We start from the raw sequence: 9,704 nt of genomic DNA, 5'->3' as shown, positions 1-9,704 counted from the left end.
ACACACACACACACACACACACACACACACACACACACACACACGCGCGCGCGCGCGCGCACACACAACTGACTTGAAGGTGGTGTTAATGTGCGTCGTGTTGACTGCAAAGGAGGGTGCTAGGGTGTCTGGGACGTAGACAACCGAACCTGCAGCGTCAAGGGACGCAAACACAACGCACAACGTCGCCACAACCACTGCCACCTTCGTCATCATCATCGTTGTTTGTTTTCTCTCTCTCAGGAAGGACTGACGGTTACAATGTCGGCTACTGTTGGTGTGTTGGGGTGTGGGCTTCTGGAGCACGGCAGACTACGCGTGTTGCAAGGCTCCTTGGATGCAGTGGACGTGGACAAGGTGTGTATGCTGTGGTGTGTGGTGTGTGTGTGTGTGTGCGTGTGTGTGTGTGTCTGTGTGTCTGTGTGTGTCTGTGTGTCTGTGTGTGTCTGTGCGGTGTGTGTTTGTGTTTGTCTGCGTCCGTCTGTCCGTCTGTCCGTCTGTCCGTCTGTCCGTCTGTCTGTCCGTCTGTCCGTCTGTCCGTCTGTCCGTCTGTCCGTCTGTCCGTCTGTCTGTCTGTCTGCCTTCGATTCTGTGCCCATTCCTCCCCCCCCCCTTACCTCTGCGCACCTTGCCAGTGCCGTCAATCGACATGTGCACGGTTGATACACGCACTGCACGCAGCTCTCCTCAATCCCAGTGCATTCGCCTGCTCCCCCTCTTGCTTCCATGTAGGCTGCGCTTGACCTGTACAGCACGCTGCTGGATCGCCCAGATGTCTCCTCGTTTGAGACACGCGGCACCAAGCTCATGATCGTTCGCCGCGACGTGGACCAGTGAGTGACCTTGCGGCGTTGCAAGGGGGAGAGAGACACGGCAACTGGTCATGTGGCTGCATGCGTGCATGCTTCCGTCCGTGCTGTGCTGGTGTGGTAGCGTTGTGAGTGCGGGTGTTGTGTTGGGCTGGATTGTGTTGGATTGTGTTGTGTTGTCGTGTTGTCGCGCATGCTGGCAGGACTGCAATGAGGACAGGCTTCCACGCAGCCAACAGCGTCACTCATTCCCACACACCCACACTATCACACCCACACTCACGCACTCGTACCACAGGATGGTGGCAATGGGTCGCGCTCGCAAGCTTGGCCTTGTTCTTCGGCGCACGGAGCTAGGCGTGAGTATGCAGTCCCATCAACAAGCTCACAAGCACATACACAACCATTTCCTGTGCATGTGTATGTGTATGCGTGTGTGTGCATGTGTGTGTATGTGTGTGTGCATGTGTGTGTATGTGTGTGTGAGTCTGTGTGAGTGAGTGAGAGAGAGAGCGTGTGTTTGATACACTGGGTACTTAAAGCCAGCGCGCTTCGTGTGCTATCTTGCTTGCTGTTGCACGGCTCACAAGCAAAGAAGCAACACCGCCAACGCACAAACAAATATGCATACATAGTGCATCGTTGTGTGTGTGTGTGTATGGCGTGCGTGGCGCATGCTGTCGTGCTGCTGTCCTCTTTGCTCGCTGTTCGCTGTACTTCTCGTATCTCCTCTCCTGCATCTCAGCCACACATACACACACACACATGTGCATGTAGTCTAGTTACATGCGCCCCTTGCTTGCATGAAGTTGGGTGTCGCTGTTGTTGGCCGTCTCACATCCTCGCACTCGTGAACATGCGTTTCGTCATTCCTTTGTTGACTTGGGCCCCCCCCCCCTTTCTCCCACTATTCCTCATCAAGTCTCACCATACGCGTCCCCCCACATGCTGCCTGCTTGCTGGCATTATTTCGATTACTCCACGGCAGGTGCTGTTGGTGCTGTTCCAGCACCCATGCACGGGCCAGGACGCGGTCGCTTTTGCATCACACATTTCGCTCCACCCTGGCGCGTGACACGGGGTGATTTTGTGTGTTTGCGTGTGTGTGTGTGTGTGTGTGTGTGTGTGTGTGTGTGTCTGTGTGTGTGTGTGTCTGTGTGTGTGTGTGTGCATTGCACTGCTCTATCTCTCTGTTGAATGTTACTTGTGTCTTATCACTTTCAGTCAGGCTCGAACTGACTCTAGTCATAGTTTTATCCCTCCAACAAGCAGACTCAAATGCGCTGTCACACTGCTGTACTGAATTTAAGACTGCCCTGTATTGAACTGAACCTCCGAACACACCCTGGCGTAAACCAACAGCCATGCCAACATGCCAACGTGAGGCATCACACGCGTATTCGAGAGCACATCACGCCAGTGTCAGCACGAGCCATTCCGTCCACCACCTCTGCCTCATCGTCATCATCATCGTGATCACGATGGTGCATTGTGGCATATGTGCAGCATCTGCTCTGCATCTGTGCACTTCTCTGCCGGTTTTCCCAATTGCTTCCCCTAAACACGTGTGTGTGTGTGTGTGTGCGTGTGCGTGCGTGTGTGCGTGTGTGTGTGTGTGAGTGTGTGTGTTTGTGTGCGCAAGTGTGCGTAAGTGTGTGTGACTGCAAGCGTGTGTATGTATGTGTGTGTGTGTTTGTGCGCCCCATAGGTTGTTGTCATGGATGTGAGAATGCGCCTTCATTGCGGCAATGCCTGTTGTCAGCTCACCTGCTGTCGTTCCCACGCCTCAAGCTTCTTCCACTGCTCAAATGACACAGCCTGCGACAGCACAAGGAACACGCCAACATGAGTGCCAAGCAACAACACAAACGCACACACGCGAGCCAAGACAATCAAGAGTGCGCACACGCATGGGCAGACAAAGCGTATGCGCGCACCTGGGGTGCTATCCTGTTCACGAGCTGTTCGCGCTTATCATCCCGATCATCACCACCATCACCACTACCAGCAGCAGCAGTAGGACCGGCAGCATTGGCGTCTGAAAAGTCGTCGGCGATGGCGCGTGCTGTGTTGTTTGCGTCGACCATGGTGGTGGCGATGATGCCTGCGGGCCCGTTCTTGATCCATCCGCTGCAGTACACGCCATCCAGCCCACTCACCCGCCCTGCAGTAGTGGGTTGACGAACGAACAAGTCAGAACACGGCATTCAGTGATGTGACATGGGTGCAGAGTGCTTCACACATACACACACATACACACATACATACATGCACATACACACATACACACACGCACACGCTTACAGGCGCCATGTCTTTTCCCAAACGCACCGACGCCGTCGTGGCGAATGACGTTTCGTGTCGGGTCGTACGGGAGTGCGGGATCGATGCTGTGGCCCTGATATCCGATGCTCTTGATCACCAGATCCGCAGGCAGCGTCCTGGCACGTGATGTGATGTGATGTGATGTGATGTGATGTGATGTGATGTGATGTGTGTGGTGGTGGTGACGCAGTGGTGATGTGTTTGGGAGAGGGGAGTTGGCAAAGAAGAATGCACGAGCGGCAGAACATATAAAGGATTGTACGGCAAAGCTTGCAAACACACACACACACGCACACACACACACACACACACACACACGCACACACACACACACACACACACACGCACTCACACACACACACACAACACACATACACACACACACACACAAGCCAAACCCCCTCCCTCCCTCCCTTGCATCGCAGTGCACACCTCTCCTGGCCGGTGGGGACTGCGCGGCGCCGTCCAATATCGCCCTCAAGTTTCATCACGTTGAACACAACTTCCCCGACGCGCCCGCCCTGACCCGAACCAACCACCACCAGCAGCGCGCACATGTAGGGTGAGAGATGGGGAAGGGGATGTGTGTGGGCGTGTTTGCAGTGTACATGTGTGTGCAGTGTGTGGAGCCGGAGAGAATGCGGAGGTGACACAACACACACACACACACAACAACAACAACAACAGCACACACAACAACACACACACATAAACAACACACACACACATGTGCGCACACACACACATAAACAAGCAAACACACATTGCATTACGCTTCACTCACGTTGTCTGTGCTCTCCCTAAATTCCTTTGGCGAGAGGAAGAATTGGATATCGCAGTGCTTCACTCCGTCTGCAGGCGAAAATCGCGTCGGATTTCAGCAGGGGTCCACACATACAACACGTGGAAGCCTTAGCAAACGACACATTATGCACACACACACATATACGCTCACACACACATTCACACACATACCCTCACATTCACACACTCACACCTGCGTGTGTGTCTGGGGCAACTGCGACGTCGGCGAGCAGTTTCATCATGCGCGTGATGCGTCGCGTGGCCTTGATGTAATCGCGCTCATCCTGACAGGGCACAAGGGGGGAGTGCGTTCGGTTGTTGATGCACAGATGAACAAACAAAGAAAGTGTATGTGTATGTGTGTGGGTGTGTGTACTGTTATGTGTGCAGGTCTCACTCACGTCAAAGTAGCAGTAGGTGTTCGCACATGACACATACACACACACATACGAATGGTAACAAGACAGTGCACACTTCTGTTGACGCACCTGCGTAAAGTCGACGTGGTGTTTGTCCACGTGGCACGCAACGCCGCTCAGTTTGGTCAATTCGCGCAATTCTTTGATGGTGAACGCAGCCTGCACAATACCAAGCACGCACAGTAGTTGCGTGCGGTGAGGCTGACAACAGTACATATACACACGCACACATACACACACAAACACACATACACACACACACACCTCGCACCAACCCCTCACCAATTCCTTGCCCCCCCCCCCATTTCCAAACAATACCTCGATGGGCCCGCGCCTGCCGACGACAGACACGCGCTGGATTCCGCTGCTGTGGAGATGTTGCAACGCCGTCTCTGTGATGTCGGTCTTGCGCAGATATGATGGGTCGGCCAGGAGCATGCGAGCACAGTCAAGTGCCACGTTGCCCTGATGTGACCGTGCAGCACATGCACAAGGGCGGGAATGAAGCAGAGAGCAGAGAGCAGAGAGCAGAGAGCAGAGCAGAGAGAAGAGAGCAGAAAGCGGAGAGAAGAGAGAACGTAAAGGTGGACAGGGGGCGGAGAGTCGAATGAGTGTGTTGTGGCGTAGTTGTGAGCGCAGCATGGGACACACGTGGGACGGACAAGACCACATGTCACAGCACATTAGGGATGCACAAAACGATAACAACACCACAACACAACCAGAGAGCGAGGGCCACAGAAGAGACAGCAGTGAACAAACACATGGCTTACACCTCACACCTGTCCCACGATGACGACGTTCTTGCCGTGAAGGTCAGCCGGCAGCTGCTGGTGCTCGGGGTGCCCGTTGTACCAGCCAACAAACTCGCGGGCGGATATGACGTTGCCCAAGTCCTCGCCTGGCACCCCCAGCCGGCGCTCCCGAATGGTTCCATATGACAACACAACCGCATCATACGCCTCACGCAGCTCCTCCAGCTGTCAACAGCAACGTCAGTAACAACAGCGGTGCCGGTGTAAGCAAGTGCAGCCAACACATGTTTGTTGTTCGTGTATGTGTATGTTGGGCGACGGGTTGAGTGAGGAAAGCCAGGAATGTGTGCTTACATGTGCTTGCACAACCCCTCAAGAAGGGTTGAGAGTGCACTCAATAAACCACACACGTGCGACGTGCACTCAAGCACACACACACGCACACATGCGCGCACGCACGCACAGACCTTGACGCTTTGCTGCCCGGGCAGTGTGTCTCCGACAGGGACGTTGCCGAAGAAACGAAACGCTGGGTTCTCAGCCACTGCCTCAAACTGGGCAATGCAGTTCTTCACCTATATGTACGAATGTGCGCGAGTGTTTGAATGTGAGTGAGCTTGGGGTGCGACAGCTTGATTGCTTGGCAGAGTGCGGAGCAGGTTCCAACACCACACATATGCGCACACACCTCTGGGTGGTCTGGGGCGACGCCATAGCGGACGAGGCCATATGGCGCAGGAAGTCGCTCAAACATGTCCAATTGCTGCAGTGACCCGCCCAAGTACTGACAAGCACACGCACACACACTCCACGTGAGCAAGTGCACACACATTGAGTCTCTGCAAACACACTCCACGTGAGCAAGTGCATACACGCGTGTCTCTGCACACACACACACACACACACACACACACACACACACACACACACACACACACACACACACACACACACACACACACACCTTGAGCAAGTACTGTGCCGTGTAGAAGCCTGAGGGGCCACCACCGACGACGGCAATCTGCCGCGCGCCGCGCCGAAGCAAGCCAGCCATGTGTGTGCAGTGCACGTCCTTCCTCGCTCGCTTTCCTTGCTTCTTGTTCCTTGCTGAGAATTGCACCACGAATTGACGACTTTCAAGGCAGCACTCCTCCCTCTGACGGTGCGTTTTGCTTGCGTGTATGTGTGTCGTTTGCTGTTGTTTGCTTCGTGTCCAACCATGTCACACTTGTCTGTCATGTCAGTCACAATCGTCGTGCATGCACACGTGTATGTGGTTGTATGTACAAAAGGGAAACAGAGGAGATGTACGTAAGCTGAACGACACTGCGACCGCCATCGTAAGAGAGGGATACAAGCTGCCGTGAACTCAAGGAAGACAGAATAAGAAATAAAATCAAGCCAGATGCAGAAGCAGGAGCACAAAGCGAATAAGCACAAAGAGTGAACCGAGACACACGCAAGTGTGTATGTGTGTCATCTAACGTCTTAACGTCTTAACAATGAAGCTGGGCAGATACAACGTGCTCTGCTTGCTCGCACGCTGACTTGCGATACAATCTCAAAGCAAAAGAAGAACAACCGCAAGCATAGCATTTCTTGTGCGCAGTTCAGCACTGCGATGTTGTGACATTCATCACACCCTCGTCACCCCTGTTGCTGTTGCTGTTGTTTGTCGCGTTGACGACGGCAGTGAACATGTGTGGTGGAAGCATCTGCTTGAAGCGGCTCACCAAGTCCTCCAACTCGTCCACGCGCGTCTGCAACTGCTGCTTCTCCTGCTCCTTCTGCGCCACGCGCTCTTGCAGCTCATCAATCTGGTTGCGTGGTTTGCACGTTGCGCAATGGGGTGGCAGTTCGTGAGTGATGTGACGCGGGTTTTGTGTGATGGCGGAGATGGCTCACCATGTGCTGCCGAACAATGAAAGTACAACACTGACGATGCGTGCATGTGTATGACGCACACACACACACACACATACGACACACACACACACACACACACACACACACACACACACACACACACATAAGACACACGTGGTGCAGTCCTCGGGAGATACTGACCAGCTGACGGCGCTGACGTCTGTACGACTTCATGTATTCGCGACGATCGCGCACGCGCGTCTTGGGCTTATCCTGGCTCGCCTGCTGCCGGGCCTGGTCACACATGGTGCATGAGGAAGAGGCAAAGTGAGCTCGCTGCAACGTGCACACGTTGTGCCAGACACACAAAACACTCACACACACATACACTCACACACACTCACACGCACACACACACACACATTCACACACACACACACACACACACACACACACACACACACAAGCACACACACGCACGCATGCTCACACGCAAAGAGATCACTCACCCTCTTTGTGGTGCCCTTGGTGGGCTTGCGAACAGCGCTTGCACCCTGTCAACATTGGCAACACAAGCAGACAGGAGAAAAACATGCAAATCAGTTCACGCAGTCACTCACACGCACGTACATACACAAACACATACACACCCGCTCTCCACCAGACAAAGCGCAACCCAATGTAACGCAAACCAACATGAACACGCACCTTGTTTGGCATGTTTGCCCCGCTGTCCTGCTCCCCACCCTTCTTCTTCAGCTGCGTGGCCTTCTTCTTGCTTCCGCCTTTGTTGTTCTTGGCACCAGTGCTGTTGTTGCTGCTGCTGCTGCCGTTGCCGCTCCGAACATTAAGCTGAGGCAGTCCTTGCTGCTGCTGCTGCTGCTGCTGCTGCTGCTGTTGCTGCTGCTGTGGGTGAGGAGGGGGAGGAAGTGCCGTCGACGTTGGCATGTTAAGCAGGAGGTGATCAAGCGCGTCTGGCATCGCATCAACACGTTGCTGCTGCTGCTGCTGCTGCTGCTGCGTGGTGACGCCTTGGCGATGGTGGCGGCGGCGCTCCCACAACCGCGGCTGCTGCACAACGTGCCCCGTCCTCTGCTGCTGGTGGTGCTGCTGTTGCTGCATGCCGACGGCTGCGCCGTGCGGGTTGTGCGTGCTGCTCAGCTGCATTTGCAGCGTGCTGTGCTGCGGCTGTGTATGCGCGTGCGTCGGCTGCGTCATGGGTGGGAGCGAGTTGGCGTCCTCTGCCAAGGCGGCAGCGAGGCCGGGCGAGTGCATGCTGAACATATCTGTAAACAGGTCGTTGCTCACGTCCAGAGGGATGGACGCCATATGGGGGTCCTCAAGATCAAACTGCATGTCCATCATCGGTGGCTGCTGAGACAACACCTCGGCATGGTGCGGAACAGCAAGTGCTTGCTGCTGCTGCTGTTGCTGGTGCTCGTGCTGCTGGTGCTCGTGATATTGGTGCTGATGCGACTGGTGGCTGTACTCATGCGGCTGCTGGTGATAGTGCTGGTCGTGAGCAACGCCGCTGTCAACGCGATCCATGCCCATATCCGCCACGCCGTCATGCTCGCCCACGTGCAGTGGAACAACCGCAGGCTGCACCACCAGAGACGCGCGGCTGCCGTGGCCGTGGCTGCTGTTGCTGCGGGTGAGGGAGGTGAGGTCCTCTGACGATGAACGGGGCGACGCGCCGCTGCTGTCGCCGTTCGACGAGTGGCTGTTGCTGATGTCATTGTGCGGCGGCGAGTTGAACTGCATGGAGGGCGAGGTGTAGTGCGTGCCGTGGGGCGCATACATGGTGGCTGCGTCGCCAAAGGGCGGGTTGGCGTTGCTGCCCACCAGGTCGTCCAGCGTGTGCATGGGGAGCATGGCGGTGTTGCCACCAAACCCATCATCGCCACGGTGCTGCTGGTGCGGATCTTGGTGGTTGGACGCGCTGCCGTTGCTCACCTGCGCGCCCAACTGCAGCACGCTCACCCCGCCACTGTGACCACGCGACGACGACGACGACGACGATTGCGTCGCCGACAAGAAGAAGCTGCGACCGCCGCTGCTGTGCGACCTGAACACGCCGCCCATCATCAGCACCGCAGTCACCAGCGCAACACCGCCAACCACACTGCCCAGCACAATAATCACCAGGTGCGGGGTGTCCAGCTTGCCGGCACCTTTGGTCGGCGGATACACGGTCGAGCAGTCACCACGCGTCTCGCAATCGCCATCGGAGGGCGCAATGAGCGGGCGCGCGACAACGAGCCCGTCACCATCAAGACGGATGGCAATGCCGGGGTCCTCGGCCATGTCGAACAGGTGCTGGAGTGCAGCGGTGCCGTTGATGGATAGCTCGACCTTCACGCCGGCAGTGTCCCTGTCCCCGACATATGTGGTGACGCTGTGGCCCTTGAGCACAGAGGAAGACACGGACGCGGCGGCGAGGACGGCGTGGACGAGGGCCTCAGATGCACGCGCAGATGACGCAATCTCCTCATGGAAGGGTGTCGGGAACCAGCATGCAAACGTGCCCATGGCCAGGTCACCCCACGGCGATGGAATGTCGCCGTTGATGTCATTCGTATCGTCAGCGCCAGTCGGTGCCACATCCTCGCTGTTGGTTGACACGGCTGTGGCTGCTGTTGATGCTGCGTCGGCTGTGCTCTGGGCCTGTGAGCGGGTCAGGAAGTCTGCGGGTGTGGGCAGGAGGGAGGCGTGTGCGATGCTGT

The 9,704-nt window shown here is 56.0% G+C and overlaps 3 protein-coding genes across 3 annotated transcripts in view; 1 reads left to right on the top strand and 2 right to left on the bottom strand.

Annotated features, from left to right (window-relative positions):
* Positions 1 to 187: 187 nt before the first annotated feature.
* On the top strand, positions 188 to 1,935 carry PTSG_06532 (uncharacterized protein). The gene is made up of 4 exons (XM_004991859.1): positions 188 to 357; positions 733 to 833; positions 1,108 to 1,168; positions 1,798 to 1,935. The coding sequence occupies exons 1-4, from the start codon at positions 262 to 264 to the stop codon at positions 1,882 to 1,884; spliced, it is 345 nt and encodes a 114-aa protein (XP_004991916.1). The 5' UTR covers positions 188 to 261; the 3' UTR covers positions 1,885 to 1,935.
* Positions 1,936 to 2,056: 121 nt separating this feature from the next.
* Positions 2,057 to 6,231, bottom strand: PTSG_06531 (adrenodoxin reductase). The gene is made up of 13 exons (XM_004991858.1): positions 6,077 to 6,231; positions 5,801 to 5,896; positions 5,580 to 5,687; positions 5,140 to 5,337; positions 4,676 to 4,822; positions 4,427 to 4,516; positions 4,132 to 4,222; positions 3,919 to 3,986; positions 3,567 to 3,655; positions 3,141 to 3,250; positions 2,747 to 2,973; positions 2,577 to 2,627; positions 2,057 to 2,366 (listed from the first exon to the last, which is right to left on the bottom strand). Exons 1-13 carry the CDS (start codon positions 6,164 to 6,166, stop codon positions 2,286 to 2,288), a joined length of 1,446 nt encoding a protein of 481 aa, XP_004991915.1. The 5' UTR covers positions 6,167 to 6,231; the 3' UTR covers positions 2,057 to 2,285.
* A 491-nt stretch (positions 6,232 to 6,722) lies between these two features.
* Positions 6,723 to 9,704, bottom strand: part of PTSG_06530 (uncharacterized protein) — a gene marked incomplete at its 3' end in the record, with an annotated part of 3,418 nt that continues 436 nt past the window's right edge. Inside the window, exons 1-4 of the mRNA XM_004991857.1 lie at positions 7,687 to 9,704; positions 7,488 to 7,532; positions 7,180 to 7,272; positions 6,723 to 6,929 (exon numbers count right to left, since the gene is read on the bottom strand). The exon at positions 7,687 to 9,704 is cut by the window's right edge and continues 436 nt beyond it. Of these exons, the coding sequence (XP_004991914.1) occupies positions 6,723 to 6,929; positions 7,180 to 7,272; positions 7,488 to 7,532; positions 7,687 to 9,704 (2,363 nt within the window). The remainder of the gene's footprint in view (positions 6,930 to 7,179; positions 7,273 to 7,487; positions 7,533 to 7,686) is intronic.

This window comes from Salpingoeca rosetta, assembly GCF_000188695.1.
Source record: "Salpingoeca rosetta unplaced genomic scaffold supercont1.18, whole genome shotgun sequence".
Lineage (NCBI taxonomy): Eukaryota > Choanoflagellata > Craspedida > Salpingoecidae > Salpingoeca > Salpingoeca rosetta.
This window is presented reverse-complemented; position numbering and strand designations above follow the sequence as displayed.

What these genes read in the sequence shown, in the direction of transcription:
- PTSG_06532 (XM_004991859.1), top strand. Translation starts at nt 262, where the DNA reads ATGTCGGCTACTGTTGGTGTGTTGGGGTGTGGGCTTCTGGAGCACGGC. An exon ending in GTTCGCCGCGACGTGGACCA is followed by an intron (nt 834 to 1,107) that starts GTGAGTGACCTT and finishes CTCGTACCACAG; the next exon opens with GATGGTGGCAATGGGTCGCG. An exon ending in TTCGGCGCACGGAGCTAGGC is followed by an intron (nt 1,169 to 1,797) that starts GTGAGTATGCAG and finishes ACTCCACGGCAG; the next exon opens with GTGCTGTTGGTGCTGTTCCA.
- PTSG_06531 (XM_004991858.1), bottom strand. Translation starts at nt 6,166, where the DNA reads ATGGCTGGCTTGCTTCGGCGCGGCGCGCGGCAGATTGCCGTCGTCGGT. An exon ending in TGAACAGGATAGCACCCCAG is followed by an intron (nt 2,628 to 2,746) that starts GTGCGCGCATAC and finishes GTGCTGTCGCAG; the next exon opens with GCTGTGTCATTTGAGCAGTG. An exon ending in AGGCGTGGGAACGACAGCAG is followed by an intron (nt 2,367 to 2,576) that starts GTGAGCTGACAA and finishes ACACGTGTTTAG; the next exon opens with GGGAAGCAATTGGGAAAACC.